At 34.2% G+C, this 23,006-nt stretch overlaps 1 protein-coding gene across 8 annotated transcripts in view; it reads left to right on the top strand.

Moving 5' to 3' along the window:
- The window catches only part of LOC143230480 (uncharacterized), a 94,207-nt gene that overhangs the window by 32,718 nt on the left and 38,483 nt on the right, over positions 1–23,006 (top strand). For all 8 annotated transcript variants that reach the window (XM_076464117.1, XM_076464121.1, XM_076464116.1 and 5 more), the window contains 2 exons: positions 2,828–3,130; positions 12,279–12,415. In XM_076464117.1, the coding sequence (XP_076320232.1) occupies positions 2,828–3,130; positions 12,279–12,415 (440 nt within the window). The remainder of the gene's footprint in view (positions 1–2,827; positions 3,131–12,278; positions 12,416–23,006) is intronic.

Consider the following 23,006-nt stretch of genomic DNA (forward strand, 5'->3'; position numbering starts at 1 on the left):
AAATCTTGTTAATGCATAAGCATTTTATCATTGGCACAATGATGTAATATTTCCGTAATTACGAAATCTCATGCATTCCAATTGTTCTTTGAGATTTACTTACGAGCCCTATTTTGATATTATTTTGTAACAATTGGCAGCTAATCATAAAAGAAAAGTTGATGACAAAACCGTCAGTTTCATGATGATTAGACTGCACAATACTGTTTTGTTCAACAACAGAAGAATGTGATTTGTCTGCTGTGTCATTCAACAGTAGCAGTGGCGAAGGTATCCAATATAAAGCGTCATTATGAGTTCGAGCATAAAGATTTCCACAACATGGTCGGTGATGAACGAACAGCTCGAATTGAATCTCTGCAGCGGTCGCTGAATCACCAGCAGAACACTTTCTTAAAGCAGTCAGCAGATTTAGGTGCAGCATGTGAGGTCAGCTACGATATTCCGTTGATGATAGCGAAATCTGGCCAACCGTTCACTGATGGTGATTTTGTCAAGCAATGTATGATTACTGCATCGGAAAAGTTGTGTCCGGAAGCAGTTTGCAAGCTACAGATGATGGCTTTGAATCGTATGACAGTTCAATGAAGAATTTCACACCTCTCAGCAGACATGACAAGGCAGCTTACAAATAAAGCATCCAACTTTGTCTACTTCTCTTTGGCAGCAGACGAGTTGACTGACATCAGTTCAACAGCACAGCTACTAGTTTTTGTTCGAGGTGTGTCGTCATAGTTTGATATCACAGAGGAACTAATCGGCATGGGTTCCACGAAGGATCAGACAACTGGGTCTGCTCTATTCGAGGAGACAGTACGACTGTATAGTAGTGTTTCATTGGATTTCACAAAACTGGTAAGTGTGACAACTGATGGAGCAACAGCCATGACCAGAGAAAGTAGCAGGCTGGTAACACTGTTGATGAAGCATCGAGGAAAGCAGAACAGAACTTGGTGAAGTTGCACTGTATTATTCACCAACAGAACCTGTGCAGTAAAGAACTTGGTTTTCAGGCACTGATGGCATTAGTGACGAAAACCATTAATTTCATCAAATCATGAGGGCTCAATCATCATCAGTTTTGAAGTCTTCTTGAAGAAATTGATTCAGATTATGGTGACCTTATGTACGCTGTGAAGTGTGCTGCCTGAGTCGAGGGAAGATGCTCAGAAGATTCTGGGAGTTGATTGATGAGGTGATAGAATTCATCAGAAGCAAGAACAAAGACACAGAAGTGATTTCCATGACTGATCCAGCATGGCAAGCTGATTTCACCTTTCTGGTTGACATGACACAACACTTGAATAATCTAAATTTGAAGTTGCAAGGCAAAAATCAGCTTGTCTGTCAGTTTGCAAATCACGTCTCAGCTTTCAGGACAAAGTTGCAGTTGTTCTGGCAGCAAGCAGCATCAGGCAACTTTGTGCACTTTCCCACTTTTCAGTCACAGCTACAGAAGAATCAGAACATTGACACACAAGTTTATGTTGGGAAGCTAGATACCTTGATTCAGTCCTTCAACTCACAGTGTCATGACTTTGACCAATGCAGAGTGTTGATGAAACTTTTTGCTGATCTGTTTAGTGTGCCAGTGGATGACTTGTCAGCAGAATATCAGCTTGAACTTACTGATCTCCAGGCTTCTGATGAACTGCGTGCTATTTACCGAGAAAACAGTTTGCTTGACTTCTACAAAATGTTGCCTGATACATTTGCTAATCTGAAGGAGAACGCACTTGTCCACACCAGCATGTTTGACAGCACGTACTGCTCCAAACAGGCTTTCTTGCATATGAAACTGAACAAAAACAACACTTGCAATCAGCTGACTGATGATCACCTGGAAGCAGTCTTGCATCTTTCAACGTCAAACATCAAGCCGGACGTTTCTAAGCTTGTAGATGACATGCAGCACCACCCATCCCACTGACTTTGTGACAGTTGACATATCATAACATTTCTTACAATAATGTGCAAACTCTTTGATGTAATCATTATTTGTGTGATGTCCATCTTGTGTGAAACAACTGTGGGACGATTTTAATTGTCACTTTTTTGTGGCTCTCAACGGTTACAAGAAGTCTGTTTGTGGCTCCTGACTCAAAAAGTTTGTGCACCACTGATTTATAACATCAAATTTGACCTGGCCTACATAAATTGAGTTTTTTTCCTTAACTGACAGTAAGAATTTGAAACTTCAATGACATAAAAATTTAGATTACAAAGAATATTTTCTTGCCAAGTTTATTGTCATATATTGTATATATATTTAAATAAATTTTGAATGTAACGACAAAAGGTTGTAACATACCTAAAACTACTTTTAGAAGTTTTTTTATGTAACTGTAGAATATCTATGAGTTGTGAGTTATTTTTCCCAAAGTTTCATTACAGCGTGCTTTAATGGAAATTTTAAAATCTTAATGTTCACAAATTAATGTTGTTTTCATTGGTATTCTGTATTGGTTAATAGTTTACAATATTTCCCTACAGAATCCAACTTCAATCACATTAGTTACCTTTATTGGAAGTGATGGGAATTATCATTTTGTAAAGATGGTAATGCAAGATACAGATGTCATAATCCACAAAGATGAAACTTAAAATATTTTGTGTATGTTATTATGTTAGGAGTCATCACAATTACTTGTCTACAATTAAATGTAAGTAAAGTGTAATGTGATGTCATGTAAAACAGGTAAGCAGGTGAAATATTAAGGAAATTGGAGCTTAGGCTGTTATGTTTGGTTTATCCCTCCTTGTGAAAGCTGCTAAATACGTGAATAATTGGATGAACTGAAACTAAGATGCATCTTTCTTTCTGCAGTACGTATGGTCATCTTCATCGTCATCTGGTTGCTGACTTTTGGAAAACATCATTTATGGCTTTTACCTAATTTAACTGAAGATGTAGGATTTTTTGAATCATTTTGGCCTCTATATCATTATGAATATAAAGGTAAAAAGCAAGAAATAGAAGATTCAAAGGGTGACAATGAAAAACCAAAGGCTCTGTCAGGCTCTGAGAATGATGATGACAGACATTCCCAAGAACAACAAAACATTGAATCAGAAGGAGAAAATCAAAATTGTAATCAGAATGATTCCAGTGTTCATCACATTAATGAAGGTAATGATTTTGAAATAGTTGAACCTAAGGAAGACCTAACTGATGAGCACAATAGCATGGGTGGAGAAAGCCAATCTTGAGAGTGAAAGGAAATTATAAATATTTAATAGAATTGTTCATTTTGAGTATCATTCAAGGGCATTATAGCTTTTTGTTGCTATTCTACTTTCAGTTATTTCATGAATATGAGAAATGTTACAGTGAAAAAAGGCAAAATTTTATGTCATAATGTTTTCCATTAAGTAAAATACTTTACCATATGAACTCTTACAAATGAAACATTTATGATACCCTTTATCTTAAGTTTTTCACTTATTGCACTTCATGAGTATAAACACGTTTAAAAATTTTGTTCCAGAATTATTTTTTTACTTAATATTTAACATATGTTTACTGTTTTGTACTCTATCCACTAATACTGAACCATTTTTATGGATGTTACCTCTAATTTTTTATGTATTAAAAAAAGTGTTTGAAATGATCCATGATGGTCTGAAGGGAACATTTGTATTTTGAAATGGGTTTCACAATAAATTACAATGATATGTTTCTACTAAGCACAGAAGAGTTTCAGAAACATTGTATTTACAGCCGTATCATCTCAATGTTTCCCAGATTATAAAGATTTAAGGATTTTGATTCTTATTACTTGTTGGACAGTTTTCCACAATTGATTATTTAAATATTTCTCTTTGAAAGTTATTCAGCAAAATCAGTATTGAACCTGTGATCTGACAGAAAGCATTTCACAAAGATGTTGGAACTTACAAGTAATTACCTTTTCTCAAATGAAACTAAAACTTGTATGTTACTTAAACTTTGATTAGGTTAGTCTTGTGATTGGAATTTTTGTACAAGTATCTGATAATTAATGTTTTATGCTACACAGCAAAGTACAAAAGTAATATAATATGCAGACTGAGAGATAGGATGACCATTATGCTAATTGTCGACAGTGAGGTTTATTGGCTTCCTAAGGAAAAAAGAGCATTTATTATTAAAAAAAATCTGTATTATTGTTAAAAACCTGTTAAACTGTAATTTGCTGTTTCTGCCACATGAATATTTTTTCAGTGATAATTTAAGATAACTTTTTACTGATTTGTGGTTCATCCTACAATATTCATTAGATGAAAAACTGTAAAAAAAATCTTTTTACACTTTTTATCAAATAAATTTTGCCTAAACATGCATTCCTAAAATGTATATTTATTTTCTTATCAATTTTAGTTATTCAGAATAACAAGTCAAATCATAATACAATTATTATACATTTACACCCATCAAATGAAATATTTATCACAATTATTTATATGTAGTAAGCATGAAACAAGATCTGCATGAATATTTATATAATTTAAACACATTTTGTTGTGAATGGGTGACCTTTGACTTATTCTTGAAGTTTTTTTGCAAAGAGCTATACAAAGTGGATCTTTTCAGAATTTCAGTAATTGCTAAAATAATTAAATATATCAGTTTTGCCTCCTAAAAGATGTTATTTAACTAACGTACATCAATAGTATAATTTTCAATAGTAATTAAAAATGGATCATTTATGAACACACCTTTCACTAAAAGTATTCAAAGAAACTTAAGCCTTGAATTAAAATATACCTTTTTGATCTGTTGATCGTCTTTGCTACAATTATTATTAATTTGAATTCCATTATCTTCCGTACAGCTGATGTCAAACTAATAGATTTATGATAGTAAAAAATAATGCAGTTATAAAAAGTAAATTAGCTCAATATGTGAATCTTCCAGTTGTATAAAATTATTAGCCCCGTGTGAGTAAATTGGGTAAATCATTCAGTTGTATGAAACACGTTAGCTCACAGTGTGAATAATGCATGTAAATATTTCAGCTGTATGAAATACACTAGCCCACTATGCGAATGATACGTGTGATCTTTGTCATATATAACGCATTATTTTAATATATGAGTAACGCATATAAATATTTCGGATATTATTCAACTTTTTAAAATTATCTTCTTACAAAGAGGAAGCAATAACAACACAAATTACGCGTTGCTATTGCTTATATGTTTACTGTGGAATTTACAAGAGAAAACGACCAGATTAAAAACTTGAATTTCTGTGGGAGGCTGGATGAAGCAAAAGGCACGAATATATCTTTAGGCATCCCATATTTCCTGTTTCTTCTAATGTCGATGTTTATTAATGTTGGTTGCTTGTAGCGATAGAAATTTTACGTATCATTACAGTACTGCTTTTATCTGTACTGGAGTTGTGAGCATTATTAATTAGAGCTCTGGATTTATATAAACTAATATAGAGAAAGTCTGACACAAACCACAGTGTGATCTTATTTCAGAAAGTTCAAGGGCCCTTTCGAAGCACGTGGTCTAATCTCGAATATCCTCTTGATCAGTCGAATTTTTATCAAGCTGGTGCACATGCCTCTATAGTTTATAGTTCAAGGTTATAAAGTATTCGATCGCAGCTCGACTGTTTGTCTCCAGGTGTTTATTATATATTATTCGTCTAAGATTTTGTATCTATACATATAGATATAACACTGTTTTGTCAATCCATTGTCTTCGTGTATACCAATCATACCTACATAAACGACTGCTGCTATTGGTTAACTAGAGCGTGAAAGTGACAAGGGTTTGTTTCATGGAGAAGAAAAAGGTTTGTGCTTTGTATGTGCTTTTGGTTATTTTTTTCAAGGGACAGATTTTTTGTTGTGTTATCTATGTGCTATGTTAGATTTCAGTTTATTAGAATGTGTATGGACCTGTCAATTTCATTTTCTTGATGAAGAAATCGTGACTAAGGTTTACAAACAGATGACTTAAGAAGGTCGAAATGTTGTTCTGTATTTTAATTAAAGTTTTAATACCCATACCAGCCACCTTAAAAATACATTTTTACGTCAGGTTGGTTTTTCATCATCACGAAAATATGCATGTATTTTCAACACTTCCAAAATCCTTTTTCTTTTATTATTGGAAAAAGAAATTCTTTAGAGAAATTATTGGGAATTGAACATCCTAAGGTTTAAGCGATTTTTTTATTATTTTAATGTTGCGATAGTTTCCAGTAAATTATACCTTTGCTGTAATAATATCAACTGCCCAGTTACAACTGATAGCGAAAGTTTCATCTCAAAGACAACATTTACAAATTATATTAAGAATTGATTAAGATTCTGTTACTGAATAAGATTGTCGTTTTAAAAAAAAATCGGGATTACAAGTTAAACGTTTAAATATTTAGTTGTTAAAGATAATGAATAAGTAATTAGAGCGTACTGGTAATAAGGATGGTAATTTCCATTTTAACAATAGCCACTCTTTCTTATCTTATAGCTTTTCTAGACAACCATCACAAACCAAATCTAGAAATATTTCTAAACTTATTAGAATAAGGAGACTCCAATAGCTATGCAAGTTAAAACATAGTACATTGCTAAAATGAATAGTTCAGAACTTAATCATAATTTAAAATAATCATAAAATATGATATGTTACCTATACTCGCACTTTTCTTTCATTTCATACAAAAGTGTTAGAACAAAGTCAAAAGTTAGATTTGAGGCTACTTTTAAAGAACAATGGAAGGTAAATTATAGGAGAAATATCAAAATTGTATTAATCTTCATATTTTGTACAACGGAAACTTGGTAAAAATGCCTGATTTCAGCACATAGTCTTTCAGGCATTTTTGAAACATATTTAATCAGAGTTTTCTTTGAGATTTTACTCCAGATGATTATAATGCACTGTCATAAAGCTCATTTGGAAGCAACTTTTAATCTGTGAAGTTTTTGATCTATCAAATCCCAGATCAGTTCAATTGGGTTGACACCGAGGCTCTGTAGGGGCCATTGCATAATTTAAATGATTCCAGCAGCTCTTTCTCAGCTAAATAACTTTTGCATTGGTTAAATGAGTGTTTAGGGCCGTTATCTTTCTGGTAGTAGAATCCTTTACCAATAATACGCAAACCACTGGGTGTTTCATGACGAATCGGCCCGGCATGGCCTAGCGCGTAAGGCGTGCGACTCGTAATCCGAGGGTCGCGGGTTCGCGCCCGCGTCGCGCTAAACATGCTCGCTTTCCCAACCGTGGGGGTATATAATGTGACGGTCAATCCCACTATTCGTTGGTAAAGAGTAGCCCAAGAGTTGGCGGTGGGTGGTGATGACTAGCTGCCTTCCCTCTAGTCTTACACTGCTAAATTAGGGACGGCTTGCACAGATAGCCCTCGAGTAGCTTTGTGCGGAATTTCCAAACAAACAAACAAATTCATGACGAATCAGTATTTGATGGTACTTGTACTGGTCCATTATTCCATTTATTTTGCAAATATTTCCTGCTACCTCAGCAGGACTCCACCTCCCTCTCAAACCACCACACTGCCTACCCCATGCTTCATGGTAGGTGCCATGCAATGAGATAAGTGTCTTTTACATTTCTTCCGCAGGACGTACAGTCTATGCTTTCAACCAGATATTTCAAACTTGGACTCATCCATCTATAACACCTTTTTTCAACCATCAACAGTCCAGTTTTGTATTTTTTAAGGAAATTTAATTTTCTCGACAATATTTGGAGATCAAAGCATAGTTTTTTAACTGCTACACGACCAGATATTCCACTCTCATTGAGTCTTCTTGTTACTGTATATCTGGACACAATCTATCATTTGGTACATGGTTATTTATCTCATCCTTGAGATCAGTGGTAGTCTTCCTTCTGTCCTGAAAGCTTAATAAACAAAGATACCATCAGTATCATTGATTTAAGGTGTCCTGTCTCTTTCTAACCTATTTTCAAATTTACCTGTCTCAGTCTCACGATCTAGGATGAACATTTCAAGTCTACAACAATTTGTTGAAGAGTCCAACTAGCATCATGTAAAGCTTTTATCAAATTCTCTGCTCTACTGACAATTCTATATCTTTTTAAGTCCTTAATAAAATTAAAGAATATCGGTTAAACAAAAAAATTATTAATATGGTTTGGTTTATTTTGAATGTCACGCAAAACTACACAAACCGTATTGGTGAACCATTAATTAAAAATGAAAAAGTTGGCTTCCAATTCGTTTAACACAATAAACTTATAGGAGCTTGGGCATCTCTAGGAACATTTGCAGAGCCGAACATAGATAGTAGCAAAGGAAAAGATGAAAGCCCTTATCTTTATATATTATCCACAGCAGAAAACATTGAGTGCGTTTAGTTCAATGTTATTGACTTGAATGATATACCTATCAATAAACAGTTCATCAGGCTAACTGCTATTTGCTATGTTTGGTCTGTTATTTGATTAAGAATTAAATAAAGAATTGAAAACTGAAGTAAAATTAATGTGAACTATTAATTAAAAATGAAAAAGTCTGCTTTTAGTTCGCTTAACACAATAAAGTTAAAGGAGCTTGGGCATTTCTAGGAACATTTACAGAGCCGAATATGATAGTAGCAAAGAAACTGAAAGAACGCCCTTAATAAAGTTAAAGAATATTGGTTAAACAGTGAAAGTTAGTGCTAAAACAAAGCATGATACAATATAATAAACTTTATATTAAAAACACGGTAATACAAGAAAGTTATTAATATGGTTTGTTTCGAATTTCATGCAAAGCTACACAAGAGCTGTCATTAATAGCCGTCCCTAATTTGGTCATCGTCACCCACCGCCAACTCTTGGGCTACTCTTTTACCAACGAATAGTGGGATTGACCGTCACATTATAGCTCCCCACGGCTGAAGGGGCGAGCACGTTTGGTGCGGCGGGGATTCGAATCCGCGACCCTCAGATTACGACTCGAGTGCCTTAACCATTTGGCCGTGCTGGACCCGTTAATATGGATGTTTCGAGATTTCATTAAATTGCATCATAATCGTTAATATCTCAGAAAATTAGTTCACAATATTCGAGCTACAAAAACCAACATTAACAATGAGTGAGTTTTCATATTCAATCGGAAGTTTAAAACAGACTTACAGAGTAACAATATAATGGAATTACAATAAAACATGCAACATATACATGTTTAATAAATAAAATTGTTAAGATAAACTTTTAAATATCAACATTGTATTTTAAAAATAATAATAATTAAATATCGCATACAAACACTGGGGATATGGAACTGATTGCATTAATGAGAACAGGGAGGAGTTGATAATATTATTTAATGTTGGATGATCATTGAAAATGGAGAGACTTTCTTTAGTAATTAATTCATAATTTATTGTTTTAGAATCGCGAAGTTTTTAAGATGTGTGGGACGGTTTTTATTCTCAGTATACAATCGAATATAAGACTCGGGTGGATTAGTTGACTTATAAGAAAGATACTTTTCTTTTGTGTTACCGAGTTTTCAATGTTTATTATAAAACTTCTTTTTCACCATCAACTAATTCGGAAATTAAGTGAAGAAATTTGATGATTAAACGAAACACAATCTCAAATGAAATGAACAAAGCATTTACAAAAACTACTTATATATGCATATACATAGGAAATATCCCTTTTTCAGAGCTGAAAGAACATTCTTCAGGACTTTTGCCTCTTGGAAGAAAGCCCCTGAAAAATCTTCTTGGGCTTCTACACGCCCCTACATCGTTAGGACACTACCTATAGCCATATTATGGTGTTGAATCATGTACTTACTGATATGCAGTTAACTAATCTAACTGCCACGTTATGTTTGGTCTGTTATTTGCTAAAGAACTGAATAAGGAATATAAAATTGAAATAATCCTAATAAAACTAATATGAACCATTAATTAAATAAAACAAAATCTTAAAAGAAACGAACAAAGCATTTACAAAGTTACTTATATATGCATATGCAAAGAAAAAATGCCATTTTAGAGTCAAAGCACTCCATTACTTGTCTCTTGAAGAACCTTGTTGGGCTTTTATTCTGTTTTCATTCTTCGCTCTGGAAACCACATTAAGCATGATTTTAGAGACTTAAGAGCAAATGTAATAGATGTACTTGGTATTTTGAACCTTAATGCTATCTTACGCGCAACATGGCCAAACAGCTATCTTTAATTTAGTTTTTACCATGATTTACTCATTGCCTTCTTGTTTTGTATCTTGAGTTGCTCAATAATTTTTCGTTAGTGTAGAGCTCAAATAAAAGTATCATCGTTATAATTCTGTTTGTTGAAAGCCAGATTTTCTTTTCAAAGTTCGGTTCCCGCGGTTGATTAAGCATACAGCCAAACCTGGCTTTTCTCTAAAAACCTTTTATATTAGTAAAAAATGAAATTTCTTGTTAGAGCTTCTCTTAATGATTTGAAGACCACGGTTGAGACATTGATTTGTTCAAATACATTCTGTATGGATTCTAGAATTTTTTTAATTTTTTTTTTGTTTATTTTAGAGCAAAGCCACAGTGGGCTATCTACTGTTTCCACCGTAAGAAATCGAGTCCCAGATTTTAAAGTCGTTAAACTTACCACTGTCCCCCCTAGTAGAACATTTTTGTAGAATGGTTTATTTTACAAATTTTCATCCTCTTGTCAACAGATGGATTTCTGATTAACTTTAAACAGATGTGGAGAACTCTATTTACCGTTCATCTCTAAAGAATTTAATATTCTGAGTGTTCTGTTCGTATAATTTACGAAGTTTTGAAATGTGCCTTATTTTCTTGTTCAGTATTTTCATTGTATAGATTAGTAATTAACTTCTGTTGCTGTAGTCTTCTTCAGTCATGAGAGCAGCCATGCATTCTGATTAAATTGAATAAATTACACTGCTTAAGGAGTTCTCACAATAATAATTTGATATTAATAATTTAGAAAAAAAGTTAACACTTATTGTTCACATGTCTGTTGAATGAATAATGGTAACATTTCTTCCCAAAGTTGTGTTAGTCAGGGAATGAGTCATAAAATGTCTAAGGATAGGTGTTTGTACACGGGAACGTGGTGGTAGCTCACAAGTAGTAACCTTTGTTGAGGAATTGTTTATGTTCTCACTACAGATTGGGAAGATAAAATTTCCATGAGACTAGAATAAAGTACATATCAACTGATTCTACCCTTCTTGGAATTTTAACAGTAGTCTTAGCGTAGTCTCATTGATACTATGCCAAGTCACATGATATTTGACAAGAAGTGAAGGGAAATGAACGCACTTGTTTAAAATTAGATACCTACTAAATTAAGTCGACCATTTTCTGTCTATTCTCGTTGGGAATTCAAGACCAAAGCAACATATGAACCCAAGCAATATTCCAAATCTGTAAAACACTTAATTTTCAGAGTATTCTGTTTCCCATCACAGATTAGCTCGTGTGGGAAATACTGGCTCAATAGTTGGATTTCCCACAAGATAAATGCACAAACAAACTGTTATCTTGGAAGTCCATTCACCACGATCAGGATTCTATGCCAAGGAGTCGCATGACAAGAACTGAAATAATAATTTAATACTACACTAAAGTGAAACAAAAAAGTCAGGTTGACTTGATACCTTGCAGTTCTAGCTACCCATCACAGAGGTCATACGTTTTTATACTGATGATGAGATAATCCTCTTGGCTATACTGACTAGCGCAGGTCATTGTATCATCTTAATTTTAAGCATGGTTCGCATGTTAACTGAATAAACACAATAGTTTCAATAGACAAGTATAAGATGCAAGATATGGAATAAGTTCTATGATACGTAATCTGCCTGAGTTAGGTATTAATGCAAGATTGAGCTGTTTACATCCTGTTCACAATAATATAGGAGTATTTATATACTTTATGCAGTAATTGAGTTTGCAATTATATTAATCTTTTATAAATAATTAAATCCTTCATAAATAATTGTGTATGATATAACTATTGAGGTTTTTTTATTTCGTTATAGCAATTAGCCCTATAACTTAAATAATTTGTAAAATACTTATTACTTTGTATAAAAAAAAAACAATTTCCGGCTTTTCTCAACCCATTGTAATGAGAGTAAGAGTCTGATAAGAACCACACTTTATATCTGGTTTATATCAGCATAAAGAAAATCATAAGATAATTCATTCCGTATATTTTGATTGTATTATACGTAATTATATTAATATAACGATTTGAAAAAAACATCCGATGTATAGAGTCGAACGTCTTCATCATTATCAGTCAAAAGTGCTTCAAAATCCACAGATGCGAGAACTTCCGATGAACGTCATGAACAACACAGCTACCGCGCCGGCGTCGTCTTGTATCCGCCAAGACAAACGGAAGTTAAACAGAATCACGTTTCTGAAGAGTATACAACAGAACATAGAGTGTCATCTGTGGTAAGTTTGTAAGAAATATATTTAAATAGACTTTTAACAAATGTTTTATGAATAAGTACAATTTAATCCCCAAAAATATATCACGATCACATAACTACAAATATATTATCAACTTTTAAACAGTCAAGCATGTCATGTCATGTTAATATCTCTCCTAGAGATAATTAGTATTATCTCTGTAATACTAATTAATCCACCAGAAACATTTCTTTCCAATTAGCATTTCATATTTAGCGAAATGTTTATCACGCCTAAAAATGTTAATGTTTTTACTGATTTTAAAAGGTATATATACTATAAAGTGTGAATGACTTACCGTTTTTCACTTTCAGAATAGGCAAGCATTTGTTTAGAATACATATAAATTTGACAGAGATTAAGGGTTTTGATAGTAATTTATGTAATATTTAAAACCTAGAAATTACATAAGGATTTGTAAAACATAATTTAATTTTTTTAAGGTGTACATAATATGGGTGGCGCGGCAATTTGACGGTTTAGGGTTCGAACTCTTGACACATGAAACATGTTTGCCCATTCATCTGTGAGGGTATTATAATATTACAGTTAATCTCACTATTCGTTGTTAAAGAGTAGCTCAAGAGTTGGCGGTGGACGGTGATGACTATCCAGCTGCTTTCCTAAATTAGGAATGGCTAGCGCAGTTATCCATCATGTAGGTTTGCACGAAATTCAAGCAAACAAACATAATATGAGCTACGATGACACGGTTCTAGGCCTTACAGAGTCAGGCCCAAGGCCAGGTTTTTTTATCGTGGAGACTTACGATATCAGATCACTTTTATAAAAATATATAAAAAGAACAATATATTAAAAAAGAGGAATTGATCAAGAAAAACACCTATTGTAAAAAAAATAAATTACACATCTAGAACTGATATACATAATATGCCTTCCTGCAGGTTCTGTGTTTCCGCTTTCTATTAGTTATTATTTTTAATAGCTTATTTCATAAAAAATATATAAAATTATTTGTAATATTTTACCTATTAACTTGTAATATAAAAACTTTCTGTAGGCCTATGATGAATATAGATACTATTGCAATGTTCCCTTTACCTCGCCTCAGAACTTCCACCCGCTAGTACAGCGAGCGGTAAGTCTACGGATTTACAATGCTAAAATCAGGTGGACTCAATCAACAGATAGCTCGATGTGGCTTTGCCATAAGAAAAACAGAAACACACACACACAGAACTACGTCATTTCATATTCATTATTTATTCAAATAGATTTCAGTTTTCTTCACGAGTGAACCACAACATTCATAACCCTGGAATTACGTCACATTTCCTAGTCTATCAGTCCTAGTACAGGTTCTATTAACTTCCTTATAGCTGTGCTGTATTTATCTTGCCAAAAGTATTCCACAACACGTGGAGATTGAGTGCGTTATATTACAACAATAAAAGTGTATTACAATGTAGTATCAACATAATTAATATTTTGTCAGTTAAACATGTTGATCATTTTGCAATTACTCAAGTATTCACGAAACCCTTGAGAGACATATGCAACACAGTTCTTGGGTACAATTCTCATTTTTGGGGTTCAACCATGTTCTTTCTGATGACCGTGATTCTTTACAATAGCTCTTCAGTGTTGCTTTCTTTGCAAAAGACTTCGTAGCGAAGACGTTATATTTAAAGTATACATATCTTCTCTTCATGCCTGTTATGATCCATCACAGAGAAATCCATTGACGACTTGGCATATCTAATACCCTGACCACCATTTTAATTCTGCAGCTGCTTGAGTGAAAGTGATTGTTCTAGTATGTTGTGGAAGCAACTAATGTACATGTGAATGGTGTCACTTTTCCCGACGAAAATCCTTTTTGGTCATGGATTGTACTGCTGAAAAGGATTAGTCTATGGCTTTTGCCGTAAATCTTTAATTATTCCTTCTTTAATTTTTACCTGCTACAAGATGATGCACTTTGCTTACCACGGCTGAAGTACAACTTGTTGTAGGCCTCTTTCTGGATGATCCTGGTACCCCAAATTATTTCAGAGTCCTTTATTATACAATGTCATTTTTTTTATAAGGGATACTACCATCTTGAAAGTTTTAAAATATTAATATGAACACATCTTTATGATCTAAGTCAATGGGATAGGGAAGAGTTGCTACGTGTCCTTCCCAAAGTGATTACTATCTACGAACACCGAACAATGTGAAAATATAGTTCCGATATATTCCGATTAGCCAAGACGATTTTGCATTTGTTTGTCACGTTACTAGTTTATTTGCATATTGAAAATCTTTTTAATATAAGACACTGAACCCTGTAGCATTTTAGATATAGGGATTATACCGTGCTAGAAAAGTAATATATTTAAGCTGTAAAATCATTTTAAAAGTTAGTGTTAGTTGTTGTTTAATATTTTTGCATACTCGTTCAGTGAGAAAGACACGCTGTTGAGTTTATTTTCATAATATTTATATTTCAGATCTATAATTAACTCTCTACCAATTAAGCTCATCCATGGAGAATGGTCGAAGGTCCTCCTCGATGGCCCAGCATTAAGCACGAGGACTTATAACGTTTAAAGTAGGGTTTCGATAACCACGGTGGGCAAAGCTAAGATAGTTTATTATGTAACTTTGTGTTTAATAAGAAACATCGATTGATTGACTGATTATCTAGAATTAAACACAAAGCTACACAATGGGCTGTCTATGCTCTGTCAACTACGAGTATCGAAATCCGGCTTTTAACGGTGTAAGTCCAGACACATGCGGCTGTGCTACTGAAGAAGTAATAAAAAACAAATAAAAAATATAATATTTAAAATGAGTTCTCAATAAGTTCTACGATTACCCTTGATTTAACTCACACACTTGTTAGATCTATGATTTTACTGATATGCTCATGTAACCTATACATTACTTAATCGTATGTTTACACTTGAATGAGTTCAACTTGTTCATTGATAACAAATGACTGTACCTACGTTATGTGAGGAAAATTATCTTATTATTAAAATACTTTAAATTCTTGTGTAAAATATTATTAATCATTATTTATGTTTTCTTGACGGCTAATGTGTTTTAAATATAACCGATGTTTAATTATTGTTTCTTTTTTTTTGATAATTGTGAATGATGGTAAAATGAGCCATTATACTTAACATCACTTTAAAACTCAAATTTGAAAATCGAAAAACTTGTGAAACACCTCCAGATAAAATGATGATATAATTTTGTTCAGTGTTTTTATGACCTACTGTTATCTGAACTTTTAAAAACTTGAAATAAATGTTTGTTACGGTTGTAACAAATTCGAGTGGTTGCCTTTTTCCAGAGCTGACGCAGGTTCTATTACTACTCCATTATTGGTTGATTTACATTCAGTGGCCACTTTATTAGGTCTTTAACACAAATAACCAAACAGCGAATCACGTGGCTGCAATTCAATATATAAAGCATGCAGATATGGTCAAGAGGTTCAGTTGTTGTTCGATCAAGCATTATAGTGAGGAAGATGAGTGATCTAAGCGACTTTGACCATGGAATGATTGTTGGTGCCAAACTTGGTGGTTCCAGCACCTCTGAAACTGCTGAATTTCTGGGATTTTCAAGCACTAAAGTCTATATAGAATGATGAAAAAAACATCAAAACATCCAGTGAGCAGCATTTCTGTGGGCGAAAACACCTCGTTAATGAGAGAGGACAGAGGAGAATGGCCAGACTCTTTCAAGCTCATAGGAAGTCTACAAATACTCAAATACCCACGATTTACAACAGTGGTGTGCAGAAAGGCATCTCTGAGCACAAAACACGTTGAACCTTGGAGTGGGTGGACTACAGCAGCAGAAGACCACGCCAGGTTCCACTTATGTCAGCTAAGAACAGGAAGCTGAGGCTACAGTGGGCACAGGATCATCAAAAGTGGACGATTGAACATTGAGAAAATGTTGCCTGGTCTGACAAGTTTCGATTTCTGCTGCGACATGTAGATGGTTGAATCAGAACTTGACGTAAACAGCGTGGATCCATGAATTCATCCTGCCTTGTGTCAACGATACACGCTGGTGGTAGTGGTGTAATATTGTGGGGAATGTTTTTTGTCACACATTAGGCTCTTTAATACCAACTGAACATCATTTGAATGTCAAAACGTTCCTGAGCATTGTTGCTGTCCATGTGCATCCTTTTATGACCACAGTTTACCCGTTTCCCAATGGCTACTTCCAGCAAAATAACGCACCATGTCACAAAGCACACATCATCTCAGTCTGGTTCTACGAACATGACAGTGACTTCAGTGTATCTAATGGCCTGCACTATCCGCAGTTCAGCAGTTTTTGAGGTGCTGAAACCACAGCATCTGGCACCAAAAATCATTCCTTGGTCGTTTGGATCACGCATCTACTCCATTGTAATGTATGATCGAACAACAACTGAACCTAATGAACATGTCTGCATGCTAAATATATTGAGATGCAGCCACATAATTCATTGTTTGGCTACTTCCGTTAAAGACCAGGTATATCTAATAAAGTGGTCACATAGTGTATTTACAAACAGTACGCATGCATGCTCAGTGCAACTGAGTAAATGCTTTGTGACACTTCCAAGTTCGTTAATCAAATCACTGAAGTCCATGTTTCGCAAAATCTCAGACTCGGTGCTCATCACTGAAGATGTATTCAGTTTCTCAATGCTACAGTTATTGTTAGAAACAATGTTGCCTGCTTCTGTCTTGAAATGTTCTCTGTAGCGAACAATTTCCTCAATAAATGTTGGTTCCAAGTCTCCAGGGTAGACTTCAACTAGGTTATCTACCTTGGTTAAATGTTCAATACATTCATAGCCATATAATTGACACTTGACACCATTGGTTCATGGTGAAACTCCATAATTACAGATATAAGGAAACCAAGACATTTGTATGTTTTACAGCTATATAATTTATTCACGATCATTGATAAAGGCACCAATGAATGTACAAAATTTTAATTTTTACTCATTTCTGTAATGTATAGTCATAATTATAGATAAAATCAGAATATCTGACACACTGAAGGATAGGTTTCCAACCGTTTGGTCAAAGAAACAGAAAGCTCGTCAAGAATTGGTAGAAATACGTCATTTCAAATCTTTCACGTGCAGAAGATACTACTTTTTCATCAGGGCCATCACCACATAAGGCTTTCACACTGCTCTTGCACTTTCTTTCCCCTTCTTTTTATTAGTATTTCTTGACTTAAAAATACTCATTCGTTCAAAATCGCCAAAGGTTTCTCTGTGATGAGCAACATATTCTTTTGGAGAAAGTAATGGTGTTACAGCTTTATTCAGGTCTAGGTCTGCATTTGAAGTTTGGTGCTGATGCGATGGAATCGTTCTAGAATTGCTGACCAAAGTTCTACTAAGATGTCATTTTTCCAAACGTTTTATTTTACTCACTAGTCCTGAAGCTTTCCAATGTTCATTAGACTTCTCCTCGAAATAATCTGCTATTACCTACAGAGCCAACCAAATTTTCTTATAACCTTGACTCAAAGCAGTTGTGCCACTGGAATGTGCTGACCAACATGTTCTACTAAGACGTTTCACAACAGGCAAATCACTTCCAAGCTCCTTTAACAATGCTGCCCATCAATCAGTTGATGCACTGAATAATGTATAGACATTTTCAACAAAATTGAGAAATGCAGTTGCAGTATTTGTGCAATCAGCAGCAGAGTGTTTCACTAGATTCAATAAATGAGTGAAGCAAGTTATATAATTAGCTGGTGGATTTTTTTTTACGAATGAGTCCTTGAAGCATGTTATATTTACCACTTATATTGCTTGCATTGCCGTACGACTGACCTCTGCAGTTGCCAATATCCAAACTAGTTTCATCCATAAATGTAAACAGACTGTCTGCAAGACCTTGGCGTCATGTCCCATCATGTCTAAAAACTTTAAAAAATGATAGACTGTTCCATCATCAAAGACACCAAAATAAGCCTTCTATATGTTAAATATCTGGATTTTATATGTAAATAAGGAAAAGTATTTTGCACACTTGGCTTCCTCAACAATAACAATCAAAATGCTCTTTTCAATAACTTCTATAAATTTATCACACACAGTGGAAGATAGATGTGACACAGAACCCCTGCTTTTACTACTGTGCTCTTCTACATTTGCAGAAAGGAGATGATCGAATTGGGTCAGTTGTTTGAATGTTCCAAGAAAGTTGTCATTAGAAGAGAAACAATGATTTAATTATGACCAGAAAACGCCAACCACGCTCTGTTAGAAATGTAATGGTACTTATTACCCTCTCTAGTACATCTCTGGTTTGTATTATTCAAGTGTCCACTCTGCCTCTATCATTTGTTTGTTTGCTGAAAGTATTAAGAACATCATGATGGCTCTTACTATTCTTATTCATTCAATGCGTGTGTTAGCATTTCTCAAGTCTTAGTAAGTACTTTCAGCAAACACATTGTCATCCTCTCAAACTAACTTACAAATGAAGCAATACACACGCCTGTACTTGGTGAATAGCAAAACATGCATGTCCAAGGGATAAATATATATGCAAAAACGACTCGTTTGGGTTGAGAATTTTTTTTTTTACGTAGAGGAGCGAACAATGTTTCAACCTTTTTCGGTCATCGTCAGGTTCACAAAGAAAGGAAGAGGTAACTGACCGGAAGCTGACCACATGTTTGAAAGGGGTTGTGTAACTGAGTGTCGGAATGTAGAGGGCGTGCTTAAATGTTTGAGAAAAAAAATTATCAACCCAAACGAGCCGTTTTTACATATATATTTTTCTCTACAAGTGGGTTTTCTCGACATCACTGATGTCCTAGGGATGCTGTTTTCACCATTGCAAGAATTACACGATGAAATAATATTTATGAAAAGTGTCTTTTATTTCTCAAATAATCTTGATATTTGAGCATCATTATTCTGACACACGAAACTAAAGATTCTAGTCACATACCAATATTTTTAAGTACAGATTCATTACAATTTGTAACTGTTATGTTTGCGTACCTGCCGTGCCCTACAGATTCTCATGGTATTCAGTGTGTGTTGCTGAAAAATCATCTTGTGTTTCCTCCATGAGTTCAGATTTCTCAAGGATAATTTTGGTTGCCGTGCCGAAGGTACCATCACTAAATGTGGATTCTGGTGTTGTTGAAGGAAGTACAGCCAATGTTTTGTCTGTAAAGAAAACAAAACAGTTATTTTTGGTGTATGTGTCAGTACTGCTTGCTCTCGTTGCTTTCATTCTTTGTCCTTTTTTTGCCCCAGATTTATGATGATAGGCCATCGTCTCGTCGAATTACTCAGTCACAACTAGCCTGCAACAAAACAACGCTGAAAACAAGGAAAATAAAGAAAACAACAACAACAAAAGCACGTGACATTAACAATAAATCAATCCAATATTAAGCAGCCAACGATCGATCAATTGAGCAACAATATTTGATTAGTCTTGTAAGATTTCGGGAATATAAAATTAATTTATATTTTAAAACATAAATATTTAAGTATTGCTCGTGTGATGAATTCACAATTACACATTTATATTAATATATGTGTTTGTTTCAGTTTGATACATGTGGCGTATATTGTTGGATGTGTATTACGCAAGCCCTGTCTGTTCTATAAATATGTAAAAGATTCTCGAGAGTAAGAATCAATAATATACTTTCACGAAAACACTAGTGTTTCATCCAGTATTGTTGAATGTTCGAGTATCTTGCCTGATTGGTATAAAAACTAGTCGAGACATAGTAGTAGAACTATAGTCAGTATTCTATAAGTCTTTGGCTATTATTGTGATAAACGCTTATTAATTGAGAAATTACAAATATTTGAGCAGGAATATTTATAGATTTCCAACATTACAAACTATTCAACTTCAGTTGAATTAACTTCGGACGTTAGTATTTCTACCATGACATTAAATATCTTTGTTGGTAAAGAGTGAGCTTGTAAGCAGTGTTAGGCCAGCCAAGAAAAGATAGCTAGTTATCTTAAGCGAGGTGTAACAGTATCAATTCAGAATTTATAGTGAAGGTTATTACAAATAGCAGTTTATATACAAACATACGAACTATATTGAGTCGTCTATCTGATCTAGAATTGAATATTTTATCGAAGGTTTAGGTTCATGACGAGCAAATTATTTGTATATTAAAATATATTTCTTTAATAAAGAGTATTGTGTCTATCAATCTTGTTGGCAAATATATTAAATTGGATGCTAATTGACATTCAATAAACTTCCAAATTAAAATTAAAATTGTCGGCTATTTGACATCTTAATACGTGGTATACATAACATGATAAATGGGAAATTCGTCCGAGATAAATTATAATACTTAACATTGCAAATATTTGAAAAATTCTAACGTGTGTAAAAATGGATTTTTAATGTATTTAGTATTTAAGCGCTACATGTTTGTTTGAAAACATTGTAGTTTGATTTATCATCTGTTTATTTCGTCAGCAATACTCAACACTCTTTATTGTTGGTTTGAATTTTCGCGCATAGCTACACGAGGGCTATCTGACCAGGCTGTCCCTAATTTAGCAGTGTAAGACAAGGAGGAAGGCAGTTAGTCATCACCACCCACCGCCAGTTCTTGAGCTACTCTTTAACCGACGAATAGTGGGATAGACCGTGAAATTATAATGCCTCCACGCCCAAAAAGGTCAGCATGTTTGGCGTCACGGGGATTCGAACTCGCAACCCTCGGATTACGAGTCGAATGCCTTAACCACCTGGCCATACTATACCTCTCTTCATTATCTCTCAGCATTTTAATAATATGTTGCAATGTTTCTTTACTGATTACGTATTATTCAAATTATGCTTTCCTTAAACTATCCACACCATTTTATTATGGACAACAGGTCCTAAATAATCAAAAGCCTAATCACCACTTTTCCTGACGTTAAAACTTGATGATCACATTCTTTAAATGGGAAAATTACGACATGGCCAGCCTTCAGTTCTCTGTGACTCTATTCAATTCATTCACTGAATGTATTGAGTTTTCTGAAAATTTCATAACTCACCCAGCTTTGCAGTGGAGAGTAGGATTTAAGAACAAACTCTTCACACAGACGTATGTTTATTCGTCACATAAGCTGGCAGGCATCTGTTTGTCATTTGGCTAAACTGGCTTAATTACCATTGTCGTTGGTCTTCTAGATGCACATTTCAAACCAAGAAAATGGAAAATGATTGACGGAGCCACAAAGTGTAGGGGTAAATTACTGGGCCTCCTGTTGCCCCTGAGCCTTAGGCTCATACCTATGTAGTTTATTGCATAACCCTCCATAGAGAGTAGCTATTATATTAGGGTTGCGGTATATGTTGTTAAGCTATCTGTGCTCTACCCACCACGGCTATCGAAAACCTGGCTTTTAGCAGTGTAAGCCTGCAGAGTTGCCGTTTAGTCACTAGGGGACACTAGAGTGCGAGTTTATGAAGCGTTAACATCGTGTTGATAACAATTTCTATAATGCATGAAGTTTCTTTGTTTAGAAAATTGTGGCTTAATGTAATCGATGAATGGCGTGTAGAGTGTCTTAAAAATATAAACAAAACTAAATGCGTAACCGAAAAAAAAATTAGTTTCACAACTTGCTCCAAACCAATAAACTTTAGTACAATAATCATTCCGATAAAATTACTAAAGGACTAATTTATCTTGTTAAAACCTTCTACAATTAGGCGTCCTTGTATCCTAAGACGTGGTATTACCTTTTTAACATTACTTTTATGATCTAATACATTATAATTAATCGGAATTTAAAAAAACAAACAGCACTTTATTTTCATTTTTCATTCAAACTTTATAATCAAATGGCCTGTTAAAAATAAAATTAAGCCGTATTTGTAAATTTTGTTAAAGCCAATGCCAACGTTAGACCTTAAATTTCGAAGAGTTTCTCTTCATACTTTAGAGGAAACCATATTTTTACTTCAGTTTTATCACAGATTCTCTAAAATTCTGCATATAAATTAATATCAAAAACTTTTTAGTTTTCATTGATCAAACATTTAGTCAATCACGCTAGTTTAGTTTTTTTACGATGTTTATTTTAAAGTTAAATATAAACCTTTTATCAGTAAATGTATCTAATTTTGGTTACGAATTTTATAACTAAACCCCAAACCTTTTTTAGAGCTTTTATATATTGTGAGTATTAGTTATTCTCTTGGTATTGGCCCGGCATGGCCAAGCGTGTTAAGGCTTGCGACTCATAATTTGAGGGTCGCGAGTTCGCATCCCCGTCGCGCAAAACATGCTCACCCTTTCAGCCGTGGGAACATTATAATGTGACGGTCAATCCCACTATTCGTTGGTAAAAGAGAAGCCCAAGAGTTGGTGGAGGGTAGTGATGACTAGCTGCCTTCCATCTAGTCTTACACTGCTAAATTAGGGACGGCGAACATAGATAGCCCTCGAGTAGCTTTGTGCGAAATTAAAAAAAACAACAAAAAACTTGGTATTTTGAGTTTATTCGTCTACAGTTTTTTATTATTTGTATTTTTCCCTTTTCATTTGATTTGGTAATCTCTGTGTAGCTTAGCCT

Source organism: Tachypleus tridentatus, chromosome 10 (assembly GCF_004210375.1).
Source record: "Tachypleus tridentatus isolate NWPU-2018 chromosome 10, ASM421037v1, whole genome shotgun sequence".
NCBI classification, from domain to species: Eukaryota; Metazoa; Arthropoda; class Merostomata; order Xiphosura; family Limulidae; genus Tachypleus; species Tachypleus tridentatus.